Here is a 27,829-nt window from a genome sequence, read left to right as displayed (position 1 = left end):
CCTTCGTCGGGGCTGCAAGGCTGAAAGCTTGTTTATTCTTATTCATTTGTAGTTAGCCAATAAATGGTATCATCCTGATTTAAAACGTCTTGCTTTTACTGATGGCTAACACGGTACAATACCCTACTGCTAATACCCAGAAACCGTGTCAGTGCAAAGAGGGGGTATTTCTACCCAAACAAGATCTGCCTTTGTTGGAGCCACCACCGCTGAGCCATTGCAATTTGCCAGGTTGGGATTTCTCAAGGAATGAAAGCACACACCTCAAATTAGTAAGCCACAATTCTAACCAACAAGGTTAGAATTGTGGCTTCCTCAAGGAAGGCAGATGTGTTTGATTCACAAAACCATGGTAAAATGTACAGTATGTCTACACAGCTCTCGTCAATTATACCAGTGTTTACAACATTTTAGTATGGTAGCACATTTTGGACACTGTTGATCATAGTGTGCTTCATGTGTTCTGGAACATATAAAAAAAAAATCATCAAAATATGTCAAATTATGAATTATATATATATATGTGGGAGTTTGCTTTCTTGCCTGGGATGACAAAAAGGCCAGAAACTTCCCTGACTACAAATGTCCAGTATATTCTTTTTGCTATATTTCATAAATGTACTACATGTAGTTAATTGGCATAGTTATTAAATGTAAATTAATATGTATTCACCTGTAAATTGCAGAAGGGTCCCAAAACTATTATTCAGTGTAAAGTTAAGTGCAACACTGGATATTCCACAGCAGAACCTTGGTCCATCTGAATTTTTGAGTTCTGTTATTATGAGATTTTCTGTCCTCTTCCAATTGGAATCTCTCTCTATGGTGAGACGCCCCTTATACCTCTCAGAAACATTTCCAGAAAGGACCTTCTCTGTGGAAGATGAACAGTTTCTTCCAGATGTCTCCCACCAGTGAAATTCTATCTTGGTATTATCCTCCCAGTCCTCAGGATCAGAGTAAGAACACGGGATGGTAACAGATCCTCCATACTCCACAGCCAGAGTTGTCACTTGATAAGTACAGTTTTGTCCAGAAGAGGTTGTAATTCCTAAAGATAGGAGATCAGACAACATCCAGTTGATTAAAGGGGTATGTGGGGGACGGGCTGGAGTTGTACTTTGTACTGGTTGAACTCGATGGACGTATGTCTTTTTTCAACCAAAATAACTATGTAACTATGTAACTAAAAGGGAAAGTATACTATGTTTAAAGCCAACGACTTCCATCAGCGGTCCCAGGTCCTGGCCAGACCCAGGGGATAAAGGCTAGACCTGAACGGTATTATCTACTAATTATGTAAGTGCAACTATTGATTGCGTTTTGATTAAAGAGAACCCAAGGTGGATCTTCGGGGGACAGATGGGACACAGAGGCATGTTCTCTGCCTAATGACATGGCTCTGTGTCCCCCAACCACCGCTCTCTGCCCAGCCCCCCCTCACTGCCATGCTATAGCCCCCTGAGTTTAGCGACAAGATTTGTCACTAACTCGGAGGTAAATAGAGAGGAATTCCCTGTTTAAAATGCCCGCCAGGGGCGTTCTTACAGAGTTTTCTGAGCTGCCACTGGGCAGCTCTCTCCCCTGGCTGCACCTCCTGCCGCTCCCCCACCTCCCTGCACGCTATGAGCGATAACACAGTCTCTCAGCGCAGCAACGTGACCCAGGAGTCACAAAAGTGAAGGTGGGCTACTGCAGCCCATGGAAGCGGCGGGGAGTGGCGGTTTTTGTGGCTACTTGATCCGCTCAGCCCCACGGATCAGGTAGCCTAATTTTTTTTTGCAGTTTTTTAGCCCACCACGGATACTCTTTAAAGAAGTTTAAACCACCATAGGAGCGCTCTCTTTTTCTTCTACTTTCTGCAGCCTTATTACGATACATGCTTAATTACCATCTCACAAGTGAGAAGACATTCCTAGAAGGGCATTTAGAATTGGTGTTGTTCAAACTGGGCATTTTTAATGCTTTTGAGTGATTGCTTATAATAACTTTGTGAGCACTTAGCACATTTGTGTTTTCTTAACCACTTCCAAACCACAGGTATTTTCCCCTTCAAAACCAGAGCAATTTTCATGTCACTTTCATTCTTTCTCCATAACTATCACTTCTCATCACACTGAAATGATCTATATAGTATTTTTTGAGGGACAAACTAGGCTGTTTTTTTTTGTGGGGGGGGGGGGGGGGGGGTAGTAAGTTCTTTCTTAATTTTATGTTTTCCATTTAGTGGTTTTGTAATACTATAACACTAATTACAAGCCTTTATTTACAAAAATAACAGTAACATACCCATACGTACATATTTTAAAAAGTCCCTAAGGTCACTATTTATGTATTTTTTTTTTATTTTATAAAAAAAATTTAACAAGTGTTTTATTTTGATAACTATTGGGTAGGGGTGGAAGGAGTTAGAAAATCATACAAATGTATTTAATTTTACTATTTAATAGCATATAACGGTGTATTTTTACCTGAAGGCCACATGCTGTCTCCACACTTACCCGTATTTTTCGGACTATAAGACGCACCTAGGTTTAGAGGACTAAAAAACAGGGGAAATATATATATATATATATATATATATATATATATATATATATATATATATATAGAGCATCCATGGTGAAGGGGCATCTTGTGAATTATGCCCTCTTTGTACCTCTAGAGTCCTCCTCTATGCCCCTTTGTGTCGTCTACCTGGTGTCCTCCACTATGCCTCTTTGTGTCCCCAGTTTGTCCCCCTGTGTCCTCCTCTGCATGGGCACAGTACAGGGAGATCCCGTCATTGTTGCATGTTGGAGGTTCATATTGGCAGGCATTCATAAGTCAGGAACTGCCTGCATTTGGACTCTAAGATGCAGTGACTTTTTCACCCCACTTTTGGGGGAAAAAAGCGAGTCTTATAGTCCAAAAAATACAGTAGACAGGAAATAGTGTGTGTGTATGTGTTTACTTTCATTTTAAGAATAGTTAATCACAGGCCCTATGATCGGGTTTGGGAACAGCTGTTTCCCATTCACTGATCATAGAACAGCAAGATTGCGGCACAGGTGAACAGGAGCAACGCAGTGAACACAAACGGCGGTAGTAAGTAAACAATACTTATATCTACGCCCCTAATCTGCAAGTGAAGTATACAGGGGCGTAGATATACGTAGCAAAGATGCAAAAGTTGTTAAATAATAATAAACTGTCATTATCCATGTCCATGTAGACCAAGCCATTCTTGTGCATCTGCTGGCATGAATATCTGTGTTTACTGGTAGAAAACATGGATTTTGAAAAATAATAAACAATTGTAGTACACAATACGCCTGCACAGCAATATTTGTTCCAGCTTGCATTCTCAAGCTCTCTTTTGCAAGAAGGCCTTTTAATGTAGCTCAAGCATATGTCCAGAGAGCCAGAGTCTTTTTTTTTTCTTTTTTACTTTTTTTGCATTGTCTGTTTGGAGTTGACTCGGAAGTACTGGACCAATAAGAGAATAAATAATTTTACCGCAGTAATCAGAATACCACAGAAATTTTAGGAAAATCACAAGACTCAAAAATACTTGGTAGTATTCGAGTCTGGTGATTATTGATGAGCACAAATTATGCATAATCGTAATTTCACATCATAATTCACAATTACAATGCAAAAACATAATGTGAAATTTATGGAAAATTCATAATTAATTTGGCATGTAAACGTAATGCATCTGTAATTTCACGTAATTATGTGAAATTTTACATAATTTTGTGCCGACTTTAGTGGTTAATAGAAACCCCCCCCACCATCACCAAAATTGCTACGTATGTTAAGGGGAGTATTGGGATTTGGGAACAAGTAAAAAAAAAAAATTCAAAAAGACCTTGTAGATTTTGTGATAATTGATTTTGAAAGTGCAAAGGAAAAAATGTTTTTTAAACTCAGAAAAATGAAAAGTGTTTTTTTGATGATAGCATGTATGGGGACTTTGCTATAAACCACTAAAGTCGGCATGGAAGTACATGAAATTTTGTGTAATTTTGCAAAATTATGGATGAATTATGCAAAATCAATTGCATGTAGGGATGATCGGAATTGCCAATTTACGCTTCAGCCGATTACCACTACCGATTTCTACATTCTGATGCAGATTTTCGTGGAAATTTCTTTAACATCGATTTTCTTAAAGACTACAAGGTCTAGTTTCTAGCACCTATGGGGGCTTTGCTATTAACCTCTAAAGTCGGCGACATACCGCATATCGGTAATGCGGATTTTAGCATTTTACATTACAGTAAATAGCACCGACTTTAGTGGTTAATAGCAAAGCCCCCGTAGGTGACAGACTAGACAGACAGGCAGACTAGACTAGAAACACCACATTTTCAGGGTATGTTAAGAAGAAGAGAAGGGTGGGAACAAGAGGGGAAAATATCTTTCAAAAAACCTTGTCGTTTTTGAGAAAATCAATGTTAAAGTCAGCGGAAATTTCCGTGGAAATTTCCGCGAAAATCCACCTACCACACTTGTATTACCGATTTCCAAATTTCCGATGCGGAAATGCAATCTCCGATCGGAAATGTGGAAATTGCATTTCTGCGGAATCCGAACAAGCATCCAAACCGGAATTGTGTATGACCGTAACTGCAAAAAATTACACAAAATTTTACATAATCGTGATTAGCAGATTACAATCATCAATACTTGTGATTGGTCTAAATTCTAAAATTACTGTGGCAATCTGATTTATGCCCCAAAAACATTTCTGCTTTCTCTGATTGGTCCAATGCTGTCAAGTTCTGTGATTAGCCTGAAATTACCCAGTTGCAGTAATGCGGTTTTCACGGAAATCCAATTTCCAATCAGAAATGCGTAAATTTATATTCCGCGGAATTTGAATAAGCCCCTCTAATGGCTCCCTATGTAGAGTTCTGATGCATTTTGTTTGAACTTCCTCTAAATATCTCCGTATAATGTTGTTGCACCACTGTTTACTTCAAACGTGCCATGTCACAGTCAGATGTCACATACTTCTATGGTCACATGATCAGAAGTCACATAGTTCTCTGTGATCATTCCTTTACTAATGACACTGATCTAGCCTGTGTATGGAGCCAAGAAAGCCCCAGACCCAGAGGGCTTAACAGCCATCTACCATAAGAAATTCCTCAAAATATAAGCGTCCCCGTTATCCGGAATTCAGGCAACTTGAAGTCTCAACTAACCGGCGTGCCTGAGGGATAACGGGGACCTCTTTTGTGGGTTTTTGGGTGCGCTGGCAGGTAGTAAATAGAGATGGCCCAAACGGTTCGCTGGCAGACATTTCCAGGCAAATTTTGTCTGTTTGCGTTCTCCACGAACTGCGAACATATGGCGTGTTTGACCTGCCCCCTATACATCATTATGGAGCCAAATTGTGACCCCTTACCTCACATTCAGCAGACACATGGCAGCCAATCAGCTAGCACCCCCTCCTGGACCCCCCTAAAAAGCAGTTGCGGTGGCCATATTGGATTCATTGTCTGCTTGCTGCTGACTGCGAGAGCAGGGTCAGACTTGCTGCAGATAGGTAGGGAAAGCATTAGCTAGGCTTGAGTTATTGTTACTCACTTGCTGTGAAAGCACCCCAAACAGCCCTATATAGCACATCTGTCTCCTGTGTTTTTTTTAGTGTGTGACACTCCACAGCCCACTGTCACCCAGAGCTGTGTGCACAATACTGCTATTGCTGTTGCCTCATTAAGTTGCACGCACAGAACCACTCCAGTGTATTATTATTTCACTGGATTCTGATAGTACTATTGCATTTATCTGTGTATGACACTCCACAGCCCACTGACACCCAGAGCTGTATGCACGCTACTGCTGTTACCTCTTTAAAGGAATACTGTAGGGGGGTCGGGGGAAAATTAGTTGAACTTACCAGGGGCTTCTAATGGTCCCCCGTAGACATCCTGTGCCTGCGCAGCCACTCACTGATGCTCCGGCCCCGCCTCCGGTTCACTTCTGGAATTTCAGACTTTAAAGAGAACCAGAGATGAAGCAACCTCATGTATTTTACCTTATAAATCAGTGGGAACATGACTGTAAACACCTAATCTGCTCTTTGTTACATTGTTCTCTGTTTAATTTGCCTGTTATCACCTCTAAGATAAGAATCCCGACTAAGCAGTCGGTCTGGCTTTGCTACAGAATAATTATAGCTGAGACTGTGTTCTTTGCTGTCTTCAAGTCCAAGCCTGCCCCCTGCTGGCTTTGCTCAGGAATCATTATAGCTGAGTCATTATAGCAAAGCCAGACTCAATGCTCAGCCCGGGATTCTTATCTCAGCTAGATAACAGACACTTTTAGCAGTGAGGATGGAACAGAGAGCATGGGAAATGTTTTCTCTAATGTTCCCACTGATTTCTATGGTAAAATACACAAGGGTGCTTCGTCTCTGGTTCACTTTAAAGTCTGAAAACCACTGCACCTGCGTTGCCGTGTCCTCACTCCCGCTGATGGCACCAGGAGCGTACTGCGCAGGCCTAGTATGGTCTGTGCCTGCGCTGTGCGCTCCTGGTGACATCAGGGGAAGCGAGGACACGGCAACGCAGGCGCAGTGGTTTTCAGACTTTAAAGTCTGAAATTCCAGAAGTGACCCGGAGGCGGGGCCAGAGCATCGGTAAGTGGCTGTGCGGGCACAGGATGTCTACGGGGGACCATTAGAAGCCCCTGGTAAGTTCAACTCATTTTCCCCCGACCCTCCTACAGTATTCCTTTAAGTTACAGGCACAGAACCATTCCTCTGCATTATTATTTCACTGTATTCTGATAATACTATTGTATCTCTCTGTGTGAGACACTCCACTGCCCACTGATACCCAGAGCTGTGCATAATGTGATTTGTGTCCTTTAGGGATTAAAAGCTGACTTTGCATCAACTCCATAATTTTTAGTGGGACTTTTGGCATGGATTCCCTCCGGCATGCCCCTGTCCAGGTGTTAGGCCCCTTTTCCATCACTTTTGTGGCCAGAAATGTGCCTGTCTATTGAAGTCTATGGCAGTTTGCATGTTTGCGAACATTTGTGGAAGTTTGTGTTCGCTGTTTGCAACATCTCTAGCAGTAAAATACTTACCGAGCCTCCAGCGGTCTGTAGCAGCTTTCCTGTACCTTCTCACGAGCTCCAAGCGGCTTCCGGCGTCAGTGTACGGAATGCCACATGATCCAATGCGGGTCAACTGGGGAAGCCGGAAAACCACTCAGAGCCCGTGGGGAGATACAGGAAGCCTGCTACACATCGCTGGAGGGTCAATAAGTATTTAAGGGGGAAGTTAGCTCTATGTTAGCTGGTTGTTCAAGCAATGCCGGATACTAGTCTTGGACTGTGCTATATAAAAAAGTTCATAAATGAATTACCAAAACATGAACAGGCTGTCCATCTGAGGAGCTCACAATCTATTCCCAACATAGAAATATGTCCATTGCAGTCTAGGATCGGTGTTAAATGACAACTGTAGCAAGAGGTATATGGAGACTGCCATATTTATTTCATTTTAACCATTCTGCAACTGCCTAACGCAGGATGGCGGCCCCAGGGTGACTCCCTTGTTCCTCCGTCACGCCATATGGCGTGACCCTCACGATGAGCGAGATTTACAGGCTGCCTAGTTGTATTGCCGAGCAATAACTTGTTTGAGCGGTGAAGTGCTGAATTGTGAAAAATTGCCTCGTCAGTATGGTGGTGTAAGACTGTGGTCCTCAAGAGGTTAAACAATAACAGTTGCCTGGCAGCTCTGTTGATCTATTTGCTGCAGAAGTGTCTGAATAACACCAGAAACAAGCATGCAGCTAATCTTGTCAAATCTGACAATAATGTCAGAAGCACCTGATCTCCCGCATGCTCATTCAGGGTCTATGGCTAAAAGTATTAGAGGCAGAGGCAGTGGCGTAGCTAGGGTGTTTGACACCCGGTGCGGATAATTTACCGACACCCCCCCCCCCCCCAAAAAAAAAGCGCAGCAGCAAAAAAACGGGTGTGGACATGACATCACATGGGTGGGGGTAACTGTAACAGTAAGGCAGTGGGATAATATAGGTAGACGGAATAGTTGCCCCCAGCATAGGTTAGATAGGTAGGTGCCCCCAGTATAGGTTAGTTGGGTAGGTGCCTCCAATATAGGTAGCCAGTATAGTTGCCACCAGTATAGGCTAGCTAGGTAGGTAGGTGCTCCAATACATGCTAGATAGGTAGGTGCCCCCAGTATAGATTACATAGTTAGCTGCCCCCAGTATAGGTTAGATAGGTAGGTGCCTCCAGTATAGGTTAGATAGGTAGCTGCCCCCCAGTATAGGTTAGATTAGGTCGGTGCCCCCAGTATAGGTTAGATAGGTAGCTGCCCCCAAGTATAGGTTAGGTAGGTAACAGCCCCCCAGTATAGGTTAGATAGTTAGCAGCCCCCCAATATAGATACACCACACATGCTGTATACACACACACACTATACACAGATACACACACTATACATAGACACACGTACACACACACCACACAAACTGTGCACACACACACACACACACTGTATATACCACACACTTTAGACACACCATACACACTGTACACACACATACACACTCTACACACAGACACACACACTGTACACACAGACACACACACACACTGTACACACAGACACACACACACTGTACACACAGACATCACACACACACACACACACACACAAGCACACACCACACACATCACACACACGCACGCACGCACGCACGCACGCACGCACGCACACACACACACACACACACACACACACCCTGCAGACTCTCCTCTCCTGTACATCTCCTGGTGGGTGCACTATGGCTGCTGTCTGCTCTGCATGCTGTCCTGGGGAAGCTCCAGCCTCAGATTACGCAGCTATGGGAGGGGGTGGGGTTACTCTGCCTGACATCAGACACTAGTGCCTCACAGACTTGCACGGAGGTTTTCCAGCACTTGTCAGCTGCTGAGAAGCAGCCAGCAGTGCTCGTGCAGTCTGTGGAGGTCTGTACAAGGTAAACACAGAGCGGAGGGTAACTATACTTTACCTGGTCCTGTTAGGAAACACACAGCTTCTCCACTTCTTCATAAGTTGTATGTGCTGTGCAGCTAGCCAATCACCATGCGGCTTCACTCTCCCTGCAAGGTGATTGGCTGGCTGTACGGCTCATGCAACTGCTAAGAAGTGGAGTGAAGGAGCCGTTGTATCACAACAGGACGAGTAAAGTATAATTACCCTCCGTTTGTTTATTATCTACCGACCACCCCCCTCCTCCGAGCTGCAACCACCCTGACCTCCTAGCTGCCCTGCCACTGCAGCTGAGCTGCACAACATACTGGCACACACACAGCGCTGGCTATGAGTGCACCCCCTCTAGGGTGGCTGGGGTCACCCCACCTGGTGCGGGTCGCACCCCCCTCACGACGCTACTGGGCAGAGGATCAGCAGGGCTGCCAGGCAACTGGTATTGCTAAAAAGGAAGTAAATCTAGCAGCCTCCATATACCTCTCTCTTAAGTTTTCCTTTAAATGTTCACATTAGTGATAAGCTGGGGCTATGAAAAGGAGCTTGTTGACAGCTTGTCATATGTAGTCTGGTTGAGGCTGGGGGCACACTAGGCAGTGCAAAAAGCCATGCCGTTTTTGCAATGTGCGTTTTATTCATTATTTGATGCATTTTTGTATGTGTTAGAGTTTTGTGATTGTGTTTTGAGTTTGTGTTTTTCATGCGTTTTTGCTGCGTGTGCGTTTTTTCATAATTTGCCTTCTATCAATGGAGTAAAATACAGTATAATCTAAAAACAAAAAAACCTAAAAAAGGCATGTAAAAATGCAATTCTCTGCAACTCCATTGAGATACATTATGTGCGTTTTACATGTGTTTTTGAAAATGATGCAGAACGTTAAAGCGCCCATATACATTTTTACGTGGGGCTCATAGACTCCCATTAACAGCAAAAGCACTGGCGTTTTTTGCAATGCCAGCGTCTCTACCTAGTGTGTTCCCTGCCTGAAATAGAAGCTAAAAGGCTGATAGCTGATAGAGAGAGGCGAGATAATGAGGTTTTGCTGCAAAAATTTCAAAGGGTCATTACTTCTTCTTTTCTCAGCATAAAATGCAGAGTGTGGAGTCACATGCTGCCCCTGCTGCTGCTGATATCATTTCACTATGTGAAACTGAAAGTCTCCTTGTAGTATAGGGGAGATTGCAGGTCAGAACACATTACTGTGTCTTTACATTTGGTGACTGGCTTAAAATGGACCAGAACTCTTGCACAGGGCACTGCAGACGGAGAACATAAAGAAATGCACCCTGTATGCATTTAGAGAGGTTAGCCTGTCTAATCTTCCCCTCATCTGTGACTAATCACCACTGTCATTTAATCTCTCTGCAGTGTGACATGACTGTCATGGCAGAAATGGCTGATAATCTCATTTGAAAGCACGGGATGCTAAAAATATGTCTGCTTCCATGAATCAGGAAGTAAAAATAGTGCAGATGTATTTCAGGATTTGTATCAGCTGTAACAAATACATGTTTTCCTTTAAAGGATGTTATACTCTTGCGTGTCTTTTAGAGCAGAGAGGGAATTCTGAGTTTAGGCCCGCTTTAAAGGAATACTGTAGGAGGGTCGGGGGAAAATGAGTTGAACTTACCCGTGGCTTGTAATGATCCCCCGCAGACATCCTGTGCCCGTGCAGCCACTCACTGATGCTCCGGCCCGCCTCTGGTTCACTTCTGGAATTTTCGACTTTAAAGTCAGAAAACCCCTGCGCCTGCGTTGCCATGTCCTCGTTCCCGCTGATGTCACCAGGAGTGTATAGCACAAGCCCAGTATGGTCTGTGCCTGTGCAGTAGGCTCCTGGTGACATCAGGGGAAGTGAGGACACGGCAATGCAGGCGCAGGGGTTTTCTGACTTTAAAGTCAGAAATTACAGAAGTAGTCCACAAAGGATCGGCACGACACAATATGTGTATCAAGTAGCTCTTAAACCTTTATTGCATATTTAAAGGTTGACAGGCTGCCTGTCAACCTTTAAATATGCAATAAAGGTTTAAGAGCTACTTGATACACATATTGTGTCGTGCCGATCCTTTGTGGACTACTTTGATTGCATTGACCCTGTGGTACAAGGGTGAGGATCTAGGCACACACTTATTTACCACTGAGCGTTAGTGTGGGTGCTCCTGGATACACGTCTTCACAGAAATTACAGAAGTGAACCAGAGGCGGGCCGGAGCATCAGTGAGCGGCTGCGCGGGCACAGGATGCCTGCGGGGGACCATTAGAAGCCCCGGGTAAGTTCAACTCATTTTCCCTCGACCCCCCTACAGTATCCCTTTAACCCTGCACACCAGTTACATAGTTATTTGGGTTGAAAAAAGACATATGTCCATCGAGTTCAACCAGAGAACAAAGTACAACACCAGCCTGCTCCCTCACATATCCCTGTTGATCCAGAGGAAGGTGGAAAAAAAAAACCCTTACAAGGCATGGTCCAATTAGCCCCAAAAGGGAAAAAAATCCTTCCCGACTCCAGATTGCAATCAGATAAAATCCCTGGATCAACACCACTGGGCATTACCCAGTTAAATAGCAGGTGCTGCCTTGTGGCTAAGCATCAGCTTCCATTGTGTTTCCACAGAGTGTGGATTCTATACAGTAGCAGTGTCTGGTGCAATCTTAAAAATTAAGCTATGAAACTAAAAATAAATACTGTATATGAGATTTTTTTTTTATACTACTAAATATTTATCATGTCTACTACACTTACAATTCGTCTTATTAGTTTATTCTCAATTTAGGTTCAATTAAATAGTGAGCAGAAGATTGCTGGCAGATTTTAAATGTGGTTAAAGGAACACTATCAATGCCAGTCACATAACTTCTAACTATTCTATAAAGGGCTGCAGAAGATGTCAGTGGCGCTATATAAATACATAATGATAATATGGTAGGACATTAGACTATGACTATTAGACTGTGAGCTCCTCCGAGGACAGTTAGTGACATGACTATGTACTTTGTAAAGTTCTGCAGAAGATGCCACTGCTATCTATATAATAGAGTAAGTGCCTCAACCTTCAAGCAAGAAGAAGAAGTAGCGCCCTGCCCCCAGGGCCGGTCCAAGCAAGAAGAAGGGGCTGGTCCAAGCAAGAAGAAGAAGTAGTGTCCTATCAAACCAAGGGCAAAGAGGGATAATTTGCATATTCAGTAGCAGTGCATTGTGGGTAACCACAAATATTCACTTATAACTGAATTATTGCAGATTTGCTTCTGTTTTAAGAAGGAAAATTACACCAAGCTTTGCTTTTTTAGTAGGAGGGCTTTTTGGTCTCTTTTATCCTCCTATACATTCTTATTAGTTTGGATCTCCCTGAGCTGCTTGGTTACTCTGTTGTACTGGTCCACGCCCTATCTCATACAGCCTTATCAATCCCTGCTATGTACTGATGATAAGCAAATGGCTGAAATAGGCTGTCACACAGGGGTGCCTATAGCCATTTGGTAACTCCAGGTGAGAAAACCTGTGCCCCCCCCCCCATCCCCCAGGTGGCGCCACCTCATGAAATTAATTGTAATGTGGCAGCGTTTCACCAAAATGTACGCGTATTGCGGAAACGTTTCATCAGAAAATGATCGTATTGCAGTAGCGTTTCACCAGAAAATTATCGTAATGCAGCAGCGTTTCACCAGAAATTACACTTATTGTGGCAGTGTTTCACCAGAAAAATACACGTAAATGCGGCAGCGTTTCACTAGAAAATACACAATAATACGCATAGACAGGGCTCCACTTTCACGAGGCACAAAGTGGGACAGAAAGGGACCCAGGGGGACTGAATAAGGCACACAGGGTGATATGGGGAGGCACAGGGGGACAGAAGGAGGCATGAGGGTCAGAAGAAGTCACAAAGGAGAACAGAAGGAGGCACAAGGGAACGGAAGGAGGCACACAGGGAGACACAAGGAGGCACAATGGGCAACAAAAGGAGGCACAATGGGGGACAGAATGAGACACAAAGGAGGACAGAAGGAGGTCCACAGAGGGGCAGCGGGCAGTACAGGGGGACAGAAGAAGGCATGAGGGCCAGAAGGAGGCACAAAACAGGACATTGGGAGGCAGAGGGGGACTGCAGGAGGCACATAGGGGGACAGAAGGAGGCACAAAGGGGGGCAGAGGGAGGCACAATGGGGGACAGATTGAGGCACAAAGGGGGACAAAAGGAGGCACAGGAGGAAAGATGGAGGCACAGGGGGACTGAAGGAGGCACACAGGGGACAGAAGGAGGCACAATGGGGAACAGAAAAAAGCGCAAAGGGGCCAGAAGGAGGCACAGGGAGACAGTAGGAGGAACAAAGGGGAACAGAAGGAGCCACAAAAGGGTGACAGAAGAAGGCAAAGGGGGATGTAAGGAGGCACAGGGAGACAGAAAGAGGTAGAGGGGGACAGACAGAGTCACAGGGAGACAGAATAAGGCACAGGGGACAGAGGAAGGCGCAGGGGACAGAAGTGGCACATTGGGACTGAAAGGGCACATGGAGACAGAATGAGGCACAATGGGAGACAGAAGGAGGCAGAGTAGGATGAAGGAGGAACAGGGGGGCAGAAATAGCACAGGGGGACAAAGAAGGGCACAAGGGGACAGAAGGAGGCACAGGGGACTGAAGGAGGCACAAAGGGAGACAGGAGGCATAAAGGGAGACAGAAGGACAAACAGGGGGTCAGACATGGCACAAGGGACTGAAGAAGGCACAAGGAAACAGAAGGAGACAAAAAAGGGACAGAAGGAGGCACAAGGGGGGGGGGATGTACAAGGCACAGAAGGACACAGTGGCAGAGCTGCCTGCAACTTACGCTAAGCAGATGCAGCAGAAGCAATTAATATAACACCTGTGGGGCGGGGCTTAGTAAGGGAGTGTGGCTTTGGCTAGGGGCCGTGGCTTAATTCAGCAACATGGCGCCCCCAGGATCAATGTCACTCCAGGCAATGGCCTGTACTGCCTATGCCTAGAGGCTCCCCTGCTGTCACATGTGGGTTTGATATGACTGTGTAAAACTTAAAGCTATAGGCTTGCTTGACTTACCAAGGGTGAAAAGGAATAATTTGCATATTCAGTAGCGGTGCATTGTGGGTAATCACAAATGTTAACTTTTAGCTGAATTATTGCAGATTTTCTTCTGTTTTAAGAAGGCAAATTACACCAAGCTTTGATTTTTTTTTAGTATAAGGTCTTTTTGGTCCCTTTTATCCCCCTATACATTCCGAGTGGTTTGGGTCACCCTGAGCTGCTTGGTTACTTTGTTGAACTGGTCCAAACCCTATCTCATACAGCCTTATCAATCCCTGCTCTGTACTGATGAGGACCAAAAGTCTGAAACAGACTGTGACATGTGGGTTTGATATGGCTGTGTAAAAATTAAAGTTATAGGCTATTTGTGGGTAACCATAAATGTTCACTTATAGCTGAATTATTGCAGAATTCTTTCTGTTTTAAAAAGGCAAATTATACCAATACAGTGTGCGGCATTGCAGGAAGTGACGACAGTGGAACGCACAATGGGACACGGAAGAGGTGAGTCATCCCCGCCCGCTGCCTCTTACTAATAGTGGCGGCTGCTACTGTGCTTAAGCAGGAGGGGGAGCGCACATGGGGGACCCAGTTGAGGGGGGTCCAACCCCCCTCCCCGCCGCTGTGCCCAATACCCCCTTCCTGCCCTCTACCTTCTTATGCGGCGTATGCTACGCCGCGGGTCGGCTAGTAAATATATATATTACTATGCTATATAAATACATAATAATTTTCAATATTTTTTATTGGAATTTCCAAAAATTTTTTTAACAATATGCCAAGACATATTAAAACAATATAAAAATAAACTTACTTTTTACATTACAGCAGTCCAATGAGAATAAATACATAATAATAATATGGTAGGACATTAGACTATGACTATGGTAGGATTAGAGTGTGAGCTCCTCTGAGGACAGTCAGTGACATGGCTATGTACTCTGTAACGTGCTGCAGAAGATGTCACTGCTATATAAATACATAATAATAATAATAATAATAATAATAATAATAATAATAATAATAATATGGTATGACAAAAGACTATGAATATGGTAGGGAATCGATTGTCAGCTCCTTTGAGGATAGTCAGTGACATGACTATGCACTCTGTAAAGTACTGCAGGAGCTGTCAGTGATATACTGTATAACTACATAATGATACTATGGTAGGATATTAGACTAGGGCTATGGTAGGATTAGATTGTGAGCTCCTCTGAGGACAGTCAGTGACATGACTCTGCACTGTATAAAGTGCTGTGAAAGATGTCAGTGCTATATAAATACATAATAATATGGTAGGACAATATGCTATAATTATGGCAGCGATTGGTTTGTGAGCTCCTCTGAGGACAGTCAGTGACATGACTATGTGCTCTGTAAAGTGCTTCAGGAGATGTCAGTGCTATATAAATACATAATAATATTATGCAAGGACATTAGAGTATGACTATGGTAGGGATTAGATTGTGAACTCCTCTGAGGACAGTCAGTTACATGACTATGTACTCTGTAAAGTGCTGCTTTATAAATACATAATGATATGATTGGACAATATACTATGATTATGGTAGGGGCTGGATTGTGAACCCCTCTGAGAACAATCAGTGACATGACTATGTACTCTGTACTGCTACAGAATAGATAATCCCACTGCTATAAACATAAATATAAATAATAGTATAAGGAAAATATTATGTTTAGGGCAGGAGGACTGATCAGAAATGGCTGTAGTCTTAAAGGGAACCTGTACTGAGTAAAAATATTTAAAATAAATTAGGGATGGTCGGAAATTCCAATTTTCGATTCCGCGGTAATTCCGCATTCCGCCATTGCCAAATACCGATTCCGCTTTCCGCTACCAATTTCCGCATTCCAATGCGGAATTTCCGCCGGAAATCGCGGAAATTCCGCCCGACTTTAACATCGATTTTCTCAAAAACCATAAGGTCTTTTTGAAAACTTTTTTTTGCATCTTGTTCAGAAGATTCTGTTTAATAAACCCTAAAAATTTGGTGTTTCTAGGAAGTACGGGGGATTTGCTATTAACCGTTAAAGTCGGCGGATTTTTCCTGTAATGTGAATGCAGAAAATAGGCAGAAGCAGATTTTCTGCATTTTACATTACAGTAAAAATCCACCGACTTTAGCAGTTAATAGCAAAGCCCCCGTAAGTCCTAGAAACACCAAATTTTCAGGGGTTATTAAACTGAATCTTGTGAACAAGATGCAAAAAAAGTTTTAAAAAAGACCTTATAGTTTTTGAGAAAATCAATGTTAAAGTCGGGCGGAATTTCCGCGATTTCCGGCGGAAATTTCCGCGATTTCCGGCGGAAATCCGCCTAACGCACTTGCATTACCGATTTCCGAATTCCGATGCGGAAATGCAATTTCCGATCGGAATTTCGGAAATTGCATTTCCGCGGAATCCGAATGAGCATCCCTAAAATAAATACATGAGGTAACTGTAAATGAACATTACATAGTTACCTTGCCATCAGTTCATCTCAGAAGCTCACCATTTTCTTCTGACAATAATCCCTTCCAGTTCTGACAATATTTTGTCAGATCTGAAATATATCAGTTGCTGTCAGTAAAATATCAGTTGCTGTCAGTTATAGCTGAGAGGAAAACTGATGTACCAGGTAATGTCCATGTTTCCCTATGGCTCAAGTGGGCAATGTTACAGTTTAACTGTTTGCTGATCAGAAAGCTGTTATGGGTAATGGCCATTTTCAAAATGGAGGAGGGAAATTCTCTTGATCGCAGTGAACAAACAGGACGCAGGAGAGGAGAAAGACACTGAGGAGTAGACTACATGGAAGGTAAGTATGACTTGTGTATGCTTATTTTGACTTTTAATTTTCAGTTCAGGTTTTCTTTAAGGATGAAAGACACCAGGGATCATGGAGAGGCAGCAGTTATATTTCCATCATTTGGGGTCCCATTGTCTGAAAATCAGTAATTCTGAGACATCCTGGGGGCACCAAAAAGCTGCTGTGGCTGCACCCTCACCTCCCCCAGGGAAACTAATAGTGCTTCCCCAACCACCACCATCACCACAAAGCTAGGGCTCTCTTGACCGAAGCATATGCTTGGGGTAAACTGAACATATAACATATCTTACATATACAGTAAGTATAATACTATCCACCCTATAATACAGAGTTGCTGATTTATTTACGTACCTTGAAAACAGAAGAGTAAGATCAGTAGCCTCATGTCTCCTCATACAGAGCAGAAGTTACACCACAGAGCGGGGAGCGTGTGATCGCTGCTATATCCTGTCTGAGATGTATTTTTTTTTCCTTTTGAGGAAAGAGAAATAACGTCTCACATGGTAAAAATAGGAAGTAGTAAAAAAAAAATACAGATGTTGAGCAAAGAGTGTTATTGTAATATATTATTTATTAATAATGAAAGAGGTAGCTTCGAACTCTCAATATTATTATCAATTAGTATTTCAGAGAGAGGGGCTCTCAATACTCCGATATAATCTGAGATGGAGATTTCAGTGCTCCTTGTAGTAGCTTCGTACTCAGGAATACCTAGGCAAAAAGAGAGACTAGGAACCCAATGGTGCAGTATCGTAGTTGTAAGTATATGGAGCTATACTCACAAGAGTGGATTTCAGATCCCTGCAACCACTGTATAAGCTTGAAGGATATCCTTCTTCAGCACAAGCGTCCTACTTTGTGTGTTTTTCTTTTGGAACGTGCGCAGAGACTACTTTGAAAGATTCTGACTGTGTATTTAATATGTCTTGTTTTTGTTTCAGAATTCATATGGCGTTTTCTCAGTTGCCTATCCTGGTAGGCGGTTCTGAAGATAACATGCTGTTGTGATAGCTTCTCCCCAATAGGTGGCCTTCATATCTGCTTCTCAGCATAATCCTTTCACTTTCACATAGAGTCTGATTCATTCTTTCTGTAGCTCCATTGTGTTCTGGATTGTATTTTGCTGTAGATTGGAAGACAATTTCTTGAGAATAGATTGTGTGGTGCTACCAGTATACTCGGCGCCATTGTTTGTATGATTCTCTCAGATTGCTGTTTACTTCAGCTAGGTACTGCTCTATTTTCTCGGGAAGTTCATGTTGTTGTGCAACAGGTACACTGTGGTATATCTGGAGCAATCAGCAGTGAAGGTGAGAAAATACTTTTTCTTTCCTGGAGTTAAGGTCTTCATTGGACCACAAAGATCTGGGTAGACCAATCAGATTTCTTGCTCTACAGTTGCTCTGCTTAGGAGGTCTTTCTTGTCATTTTTCCTTTGATGCAGCTGATGCATTTTATTATTTGATCACATTTGCAAAGTTTTAAATTTTGCCTTTTGATTGCCTTGGGATTTCTGCGCCCTAAACGCCTTTTCCAAGCATGGAAGCAGTTTGAAAGCTTTTATTCTCTTGCTGCATGAGCCCTACCACTGCAATTTAACCAATACAGCTGCTCTCTGTGATTTCACCCTTGGCAAGCAGGAAGTCCCCTTTAATGATACATAACTGTCACCTTGAAAGGTCACTGTGTTTCCTTGCTTGGTGTAAGGAGCACCAGCGGCCCCTACAATCAGCTTCTCTGTTGGGGTCCAATTACTGAGCTTCAGCGCTGGAAAAAGAAAACATGCCGCACCAAGTAATGTATTCACTTCCTACATTTTACTATGGCACAAGTTTTAAATACATCGTAGAAATACACTCTTACAGGCAGCATATGATAGACAGAGATAAGGGCGTGTCAGAGTTCCAACAATGACTTTGCAGCTTGTATCCTGCATGCTTCTCATAAAAGACACTTTGTAATACAGAAACAAACATAAGTAGAGGTGTATATATATATATATATATATATATATATATATATATATATATATATATATATATATATATATATTATAAGTCATTGCATGAATTTGAGCTTACATTTTTCTCTTTTGTCCAGAAATCAGTACTATAAGCCGTGAAAACATTCGTCAGTATGCGTAAGTGAAGTGCATTTAACAAACATATATGTAAAACAATAACACAACACTAATATAAGCGAAGAATATGCAAAGGTGCTTAAAGGGAGGCTATTGAATCAGGCAAAGATGATATCTGTCCCTCCTTGTGCTTCTTTATGGGATTATTTTAGCCAACAAGTTGCTTAAAGTCACACATGACCCATCTCATAAATTTCAAACTTCTTAAAGGGAAGGTCCAAAGAAAAAAGACAAAAAAAGTTCTACTTACCCAGGGCTTCTTCCAGCCCCTGGCAGCCGATATGTACCTCGCCACAGCCCTGGTGTCCCGGGGTCTCCTCTGTTGCAGATGCCGACCTGGCACCCTGGCATCTTCTGTGCCTGGGTGCACGCGCAGTGGTGCTGCTCGCGATTGCGCTCACTTTGCCTCAAGCGTTCTGTGCAGGCGCAAAACTACTGCACCTGCGCAGCACGCTCCCAGCCACTGGAGCCCAACTGCACGCTAGGTCGGCGAGGTCAGCATCTGCAACGGAGGAGACCCGGGACATCAGAGCTGTGGTGAGGAACATATCGGCTTCCAGGGGCTGGAGGAACGTCTTTTTCCCCTTGGATGTGCCCTTTAATAGATTTTGAAAAAAAAAAGATGTCTAACTCAATTATGTAAAAATATGTATGTCATTAGGGTATGTCACTATTACTTTTGCAAATTAGGGCTTGTAATTATTGATCTAGTATTTAAAAAAAAAAAAAAAACACACAAAAAAAAATATACCTTTATTTCTAAATAAAATATTGTTGAGATAAATTGTACTAGGGACACAATTTAGATAAATGGGCAAATAAAACGTGTTGTTTTTATCTTTCGTAGCACATTTTATTTTTTAAAAATATAATGGCTAAAAACTGAGAAATAATTATGTTTTTATTTTTTTTTAGTATTATTAACTTTAAAATGCAGATAAAATTAAAGAATTCTAAGCAAAAAGTACCTGCCAAAGAAAGCCTTTGCTTGTAGTGAAAATAAAATAAATGTATTGATCATTTTGGTGTCAAACGTGGTGATAAAGTCATTGGCAAATGAATGAGAGAAGCGTGATGTGACAATTGCTCTGGTTTTTAAGGGGAAGTAACATGTGGTGTGGAACTGGTTAATCACTATAGTTTGATAAAAATAGAGTGGAATATTGTTCGTCTAAAAGGGGGATTAGGAGTGGTGAAATCAGCAGGACAATCCCTCATGATGAACACAGATGTTTTTCTGCCAACTTGTCTAGCTCTTGCTGTCCTGGGGCAAATAGAAAATGTCAAGAGCTGGCCATGTAACCATGGTTACACCTAAGGTCTTATGGGGGCAGTGTATTATGTGCATGGGGACCCACAAAACAACGGAAGAAGATTTCTGACAAAAGGTCTCAGATGGAGAATTTGCAGTCAGGCTGTGGAAGACGGGGAAGGGTGAACTCAACTTCGTACCCCAGACGAGAGAGAGACCTTACATGGCAGTTGCAACAGCTGAGGTGGAGTGCTGCCCAAAGGAGGATACTTAAGGAAGACAGGAAGCATCCATTGCCACCATAGAAGGAGGACAGGTGCAGGTGGACTCATCCATACAGCAGTGGGTTATCCTTCGAGGCTTGCATCACTTCAGCAGAATGGAATAAGATCAGACAATCTCCAAACTGTTTGACAGTCCCGTGATACCACAGGTGGACCTCCAAGACCATGTATTAACCCCCCTGGTGGTCTGATTCTTTCTGGATTTTAGGGTCTAAAAACGGTGCAATTCTTTAGACCCTAATGCTAGATACACACCATACAATTTTCTGGCACATTTACCTGCCAGATCGAATAGTTTCAACATGTCCGATCTGAATTTTGACCGATTTCTGATTGATTTTCCAATCGATTTCCACGGAAGTGAATGGAATTCGATTGGAAAATCGAGCAGCAAATCGGTCGAAATTCTGATTGGACATGTTGGAAATAATCGATCTGGCAGGTAAATCTGACAGGAAATTGTATGGTGTGTACCTAGCATTAAACCTGGAAAAAATCACACTGCAGAGAGATCTGCAACAGCCTCAGCACTTACTCACCTCCCTGGGATCCAGCGCTGCAGTTCTCCCTTGGTCCTCCAGGTGGCGCTGTGACCTTGTAGTGAATTTGCCATCTGTCGTCATGTCAACAAATGGTGATCTCACCAGGGCTGGATTTCTGGGAAGGCCCCAAAGGTCATGGCCTATGGCGTTAAATATCAGCACGGCGCTGGACTTTGAGAGATAAGAGGTCACATGTCAAAGTAAATCATCTCCCCTGCTTTTCTCTGGTCTGCCTGAATTCCAGAGATCCCTGCATCTCTCTAACTTGTGTAGAGTGTGTTTGAGGACAGTCAGTATGTGTTGTCACCTGATGATTATGTCGTATGTATGATGGTGGGGACATACAAGCTGCTGTGAGAAGTGCCAGCCTGGGTTTAGTAGCAGAACTCTTGAGTTCTGTAAGTTTTTTTCATGCACAAATTCAGAATCATAAACAGGAATCTTCTCCCTCTGCGCTGTCAGATTTATTACTGGTCTGGTCAGCTCTTAAAGACCTGAGACCTGTTAAATTTATGGTTTGTTTGTTTTTTCCTAGGGAATGACCACAGCATTCTCTGTGCTACAGTTTAACTCTTTCCTGACTCATTTTAGAAGAGCATTGTACTTTGCTAGCTAGCTATCAGTGAAACAGGATGGCAATTATATTATATTTATTTATATTTGCAAAACAAACTAAGTATCTCCTTCTTATGCTGAATGTATATATAGTTGTGTGCTCTAACATCTTGTTAGTATAAAGTCTACAAACATATACAAAGTCTGAAGAAACAAAAGGCTCACTGTTTTTATTTACAGTTAGCTAATAAATGTTATCATTCTGTTTCAATAACTTCAAAACTTCCTACTGACTCATCTGTCCTTCATTGCCTTGCCCTAAGCACTATATTGTCACTGTTTAAAGCACATCTATGTCAGCATGTGTAGTTTTAGATCTTCTACTCACATGTTCTCTGTTTTGGATGGGCTTCTTTTAATAGCGCTGCCCTGTCACCTGTTTGTGGCTCTGACTGTAGCCAGTCGCACAGAGGACAAAGAAGCAGCACATGCTCTATTTACTCACGCTCCTTGCAATTTCGCACTCCTGCCCAGATGTGCACAGCAGCCGAGGCCAGGAATGCTTTGGGCATGCACTGCTTCTTTGCCAAATGAGGGGCAGAGCAGCAAAATGGAGGGGAGCCCATTCAAACCAGTTATTGCTACTCGGAGGGTTGGACAGAATTTGATGGGGGGGGGGAGGGGCGGTTGGTGACAGCTGGCCTAGGGCACTTGGAAGTACAAATCTGGCCCTGGATCTCACCCGAGGGATGGAAACACTCAGTGGACTGGAAGGAGATTGGCTGCCGGCATCTGGATGCCCCAGGAGGTGAGTGAAAATGCCTGCTGTGCGCTATGCTCTGCACAGGCCTGCTGGCTGCTACCATGAGTCACGCTAACCGCCAGTGATGCTCATCTGAGCTAGGATATCCGAGTTACTCGGATATCCTAGCTCTTTTTTCACTATTCGAGCTCGAATACCGAGCTCGAATAGTATTAACTATCCGGGCTGTGCTATCCGATAGCACTCGGATAGTAAGCAGCTATCCGGAGATATCCTAGGCTCGTGACGCTTGGATAGCGTCACGAGCTTGGATAGCGTCACGACAGACGTCACCTCAAGTCCTCACAAGCGAATCAGAGGGCTCCAAGCCCTCTGACTGTAGCCAATCACAGAGGGGGAGCCTGGCCAAGCCCCCCTCTATAAATAGCGGACGCCATCTTGCCTCACTCGTCCTGCTTGCGACTTACTGACTGATTGTACTGAGAGACTGCTCCAGTGCTTTTTGTCTGTGTGCAAGTGCATTGCTATTGTTCTAAACCTAGCGTTTTTACACTCCAACACATCTTCAACTGTATTGCTTTGTATTGTAGATAGATTGTATTTTAGGCAGTTTAGGTTGTGTGATTAGGGACTAGGGAGGGAGAGTCTGTCACTGGTGCTGCTGCTGCAGGCCTGCAGCCAGCAGCTAGGCCCTGTGCCTGCCCTGCTCTGTGCTCTTGCTCTAGTCTCTAGTTACCTCGCCTCACCTGTGCTATCACCTGTCCTTACTGTACTACTTCTGTGTTAGATATATATTGTACTATTTTATAGTTAGCAAGGCCCAGCTTTACTGCTATACCTGTCCTGCTGTATCTGCTCTCTGTAATCTAGTCACACCTGTTGTATTATTTAGCTAGATTCTTCTATTGTTTAGTTAGTAGTACTGTAGTGTACTGTACTCTAGTCTGTGTATAGGTACCGTCCGTCACCGCGTTACCTAGGGTCTTTGTGTGCGCAGTGCACGTCTGTGCTATCCGCACCCTCTCGTTAGTGCTACACCCGTCCTATTGTTTACATATTACTTCTATTGTGTATTTGCTGACTTGTACTGTAGTCTGTGTATAGGGACACCGTCAGTCAGCGTCAGCTAGGGTCTTTGTGTGCGCAGTGCGCACTCTCTCGTTAGCGCTACACCGATCTCTGCTGTAGAGTACACGTGTCCGTCACCTCACACACCCACCACCACCAGTCCCACCCCATTAAAGTACCCCACTTGTCCCACCCGCCTTTACATACATAAGTTTTTTTTTCATTTGTATAATATTAAAAATATACAATGTCTGGCACTGGCAGCCACATTCTGGGCAGGGGCAGCAAGGGCATCGCCAAGAGAGGAGGTCGTGGGCGTAGCAGCCGCGCCACCACCACCAAGCGCAATTCTGCGTCTGCACCAGTGGCTATTCCGCCATTAGCCACTGGCCGTGGACGCCTTGGCCGCCCAACAGCTGGGAGTCACGCTGCAGAGACACAGCAACAGCAGCAGCAGCGTGTGGCCCAGATGTTCCTCCCACCACCAGGTCGTAGCCGTCCTATTGAGGAGAAGGACGCAGACGCTGTGGTGGAACTGATGGTGGATGAGCAGGCCACCATTAGCTATGGAACCGAGTCCTCCAACCCCGCCACCACTCCTGTTCGCAAGAGCAGCAGCAGCCGACCAGCACTGCCTGGGGAGGAGGAGGAGTGCAGTTCTCCAGCCCCAGCGGGCGACACCAGCACCCTGTCATTGAGCACCTTCTTATCCCCAAGCACAGCGGGGTTATGGAGTGCTGTTGCGGCAGAATTGGAGGAGGAAGGAATGCTCATGGGCACTTTGGGGGATGATGCTTTGGACAGTCAGACAGTGGTGACTGTCCATCCGCCCATGCATGCAGAAGGGTAGTTTGGGGGATCCCAGCAGGACATGTTTGTGGAGGGGGAGGATGATGATGACACTGTGAAGGACAAAGACTGGTTGCCAGGTCCTAGGAGTGGGGATGTCATCAGCTCTGAGGAGGAGGAGGATGCATCTGCGGGCCTTGCTAGAAGGATCAGCATCGCAGGCATGGGCAGGATCACAAGTGGGCGTGGTATGCAGGCCACACAGCGTGCTGATCAGGAGACAAGTTCTGCCAGTGCCACCACCAGCCACACCAAGAACCCCCCCCCAACCACCACAGGGAGACCAGCGGCAGCAGCACCTTCCAGCCGAAGGGGCAACTTCACCTCCCCAATATGGAATTTTTTCACCCTTCCATATTTGGAGTGCAAGTATGCCACCTGCAAACCAGTGCCGCAAGCAGCTCAGCAGAAGGAAGGAGCCCTCTGCATTTGGCACCACCTCTCTGGTCAACCACCTTGCAGGGAAACACTTTCACGAGCATGAGGAGTTCGTGAAGTTGAAGGAAGCTGGCAGTGGCAGTGGCAGACCCGCCACTACTGCGAAGCCGTCGGCAGCAGGAGTGCGTCAGCAACGCACTGCTCCTCCTCCCTCTGCAACTCCTGTCACCGACACTGAGGCCTGTTCTGGCAGCCAGTCCTCAGTGGCCTCCTCTGCTCCCTCCACTGCTTCCCGTGCCAGCAAAAGACCTCGCCACACCCTGCTCAGCGACACCTTCCAGGGGGTGTTCAGGGTTCTGCCTCCCAGCAGCCGTCGCGTGCGCCAGCTGAACGGCTTGCTGGCACAGGCCATGTGTTCCCAACTCCTGCCTTATTCCCTTGTGCAGGAGGGGAGCGACATGCGTGCGCTCCTGATGTGTGCAGCCCCCGATTGGCCAATCCCCAGCCGACATTATTTTGCACGCACGGCCATCCCTACACTTCACTGCTCTGTGATGGCCAATGTGGGGAGAGGGCTGGAGCACGCGGTGGGTCAACGGGTCCACGTCACCATGGACTCGTGGAGCAGCCGGTTTGGGACAGGCCGCTATCTGTCCTTCACCACGCATTGGGTCAGCTTGGTGGAAGGGGGTGAGGAGGGGGGAGCAGCATCGGGCACTGTCAGAGCAGCAGCAGCACCAACAACGCAGTGGGTGGTGCAACCATGCAGGGTCAGCGGAACAGCAGCAGGTTCCTCTGATCCACTTCCATCTTCCGCCACACCAGCCCAAACCCCCCGCCTTAGCAGCAGCGTGAAGCCCCGCCACTGCCAAGCGCTGCTGGAATTGGTCAGCCTGGGGAAGACCAAACTGATGGCGAACCACATCCTGGCCAAACTCTGAAAGCAGGAGAGGAATTGGCTGACCCCCAGAGGCCTCAGAGTCGGAGAGGTGGTGTCCGACAATGGGGCAAACCTGGTTGCTGCCATCAGCAGGGGAGACCTGACCCACATCCCCTGCCTGGCGCACGTCCTGAACCTGGTAGTCCAAAAGTTCCTGCGGACCTACCAGGGGATGGACCGACTCCTTGAGGCGGCAAGGAAGGTTGTGCATCACTTCCGGCACTCGCCTGCAGCCGTAGCGAGCCTGGAAGAGGTGCAGAAGAAGCTGCACCTGCCACAGCACCGGCTCATGCTCGATGTTTCAACTCGCTGGAACTCCATCCTGGCGATGTTGGAGCGTCTGGTTGAACAGAGGCAGGCTGTCAGCCAGTACGTTGCATGAGCAACAGTTGCATCCCTCACTGCAACTGGGCGTGCCGCCACCAACCTCCCGTCCATCATCTCCACGGAGGACTGGGGGCACATGCAGCAGGTGTGCTCAGTCCTGGCACCCTTCCTGCAGGCCACCAACATGGTGAGCAGGGACCATGCAATGGTGTGCGAGTGGGTCCCCTTGGTGTGTGTGCTGGACAGGGCCCTGTATGCACTGCTGGAAGAGGGAGCGGCAGCCTTGGACCAGCAGGAGCTGCAGGCAGCTTCACAGGCCACCTCTGAGGAGGAGGAGTTGGTGGAGGTCCCTGACCTTGCTGCTGATGAGGGGGAGCAGCAGAGCGCAGCTGGACTGGTGCGGGGGTGGAGAGAGGATGAGGTGGAGGAGGCAGAGGAGGACAGCAATGTCGGCTCTGGGGCTGCCGATGATGTGCCAACAGACGTGGTCAGGCTGTTCCCAATGGCAGCGCACATGCTGAGGTGCCTGCACAAGGACCCAAGGGTGATCCAGATGAAGCAGAGGAAGGACATCTGGATCTGCATGATGCTGGACCCACTTCTGAAGGGGAAGCTCAGCCAGTTCCTGCCTGCAGGAGGAGACCGTGCGCAACAAATGAGGGATTTGCAGCTGTCCCTTGTTGAGCGCTTGCAGGAAGCCTTCCCTGAGCCATCCACCCCCACTGTCCAGCCAGCACAGAGGCAGCAGCAGGTGCCTGCATCCACCAGCAGCAAGCGCTCGCGCACCACAGACCTGCTGTCTCTGACCCAAGAGCTCTACATGAGTGTAGAGCTGCCAAGGACTAGAGAGGAGGTGCGTGCAGCAGCATTCTTCTCCAGTCACAGGCAGCGCTTGACCCGCATGGTGGCTGACTACATGGGGTCCTTCAGCGGGCTTGACAGCGTGGCCCCTGTTGATTCCATGGAGTATTGGGTCAAGCACCTGCCGATCTGGAGCGAGCTTGCGCAGTACGCCCTGGAAGTGCTCTCCTGCCCCCCTTCCAACGTACTGTCAGAGCGTTGCTTCAGTGCAGCCGGTGGAGTCGTCACTGAGAAGCGATCTCGTCTGTCTCACAAGTCTGTGGACAGACTGACGTTTCTCAAAATGAACCAGGCTTGGGTGGAAGGCGAATTCATGGCCCCTGTTGTCGGCGAGAGGGATACATGAAGTGACGACTGGCACACACACATACACCTGCTGCTGCTGCTGCTGCTGCTGTTATATTTCATCCTGCTGTCTGGGTCTCCACTGCCAGGGAACACATTACAAGGTGCTGCTGCCCAAGCACCACCAGCTATTACCCTCAACAATAGCTACAATAAGTAAAAAAAAAAAATTGTCATTATTTTAGAGGTGTCCGGGTTGAAGACTGTGCTGTCCCAATTGTGTATTGGACACAATGTGGGCTTCACGACCGCTGTCTGGAACCTCATGCTGTGTATTTACGGCCCTGGAACCACCGCTAGGACCCAGGGCCTACTATGTCTCGCTGCCTGCCCTCCTGCCTGCTGCCAAATGCCAGTCTGCCACACACACTTATCCTCCTCAAGCTGCCTGCTGTTATATTTCCTCCTGCTGTCTGTGTCTCCTCTCCACTGCCAGGGAACACATTACAAGGTGCTGCTGCCCAAGCGCCACCAGCTATTATGCTCAACAATAGCTGCAATAATTTAAAAAAAAATAAAAAATTGTAATTATTTTAGAGGTGTCCGGGTTGAAAACTGTGCTGTCCCAATTGTGTATTGGACACAATGTGGGCTTCACGACCGCTGTATGG

The 27,829-nt window shown here is 45.5% G+C and overlaps 2 protein-coding genes across 7 annotated transcripts in view; one reads left to right on the top strand and one right to left on the bottom strand.

The window, feature by feature from the left end:
• LOC137562551 (uncharacterized) overlaps nt 1-17,353 on the bottom strand; it is a 44,925-nt gene extending 27,572 nt beyond the window's left edge. For both annotated transcript variants that reach the window (XM_068274003.1, XM_068274004.1), the window contains exons 1-2: nt 17,266-17,353; nt 674-1,051 (exon numbers count right to left, since the gene is read on the bottom strand). In XM_068274003.1, coding sequence (XP_068130104.1) covers nt 674-1,051; nt 17,266-17,299 — 412 coding nt within the window. In that variant the 5' untranslated portion in view covers nt 17,300-17,353. The remainder of the gene's footprint in view (nt 1-673; nt 1,052-17,265) is intronic.
• A 1,659-nt stretch (nt 17,354-19,012) lies between these two features.
• Nucleotides 19,013-27,829, top strand: part of LOC137562550 (basement membrane-specific heparan sulfate proteoglycan core protein-like) — a 77,217-nt gene continuing 68,400 nt past the window's right edge. For all 5 annotated transcript variants that reach the window (XM_068273997.1, XM_068273999.1, XM_068273998.1 and 2 more), the window contains exon 1: nt 19,013-19,054. In XM_068273997.1, coding sequence (XP_068130098.1) covers nt 19,051-19,054 — 4 coding nt within the window. In that variant the 5' untranslated portion in view covers nt 19,013-19,050. The remainder of the gene's footprint in view (nt 19,055-27,829) is intronic.

This window comes from Hyperolius riggenbachi, chromosome 3 (assembly GCF_040937935.1).
Source record: "Hyperolius riggenbachi isolate aHypRig1 chromosome 3, aHypRig1.pri, whole genome shotgun sequence".
Classification (NCBI taxonomy): Eukaryota; Metazoa; Chordata; class Amphibia; order Anura; family Hyperoliidae; genus Hyperolius; species Hyperolius riggenbachi.
Note: the sequence above shows the minus strand (reverse complement) of the source record. Positions and strands in the feature narration are given on the sequence as shown.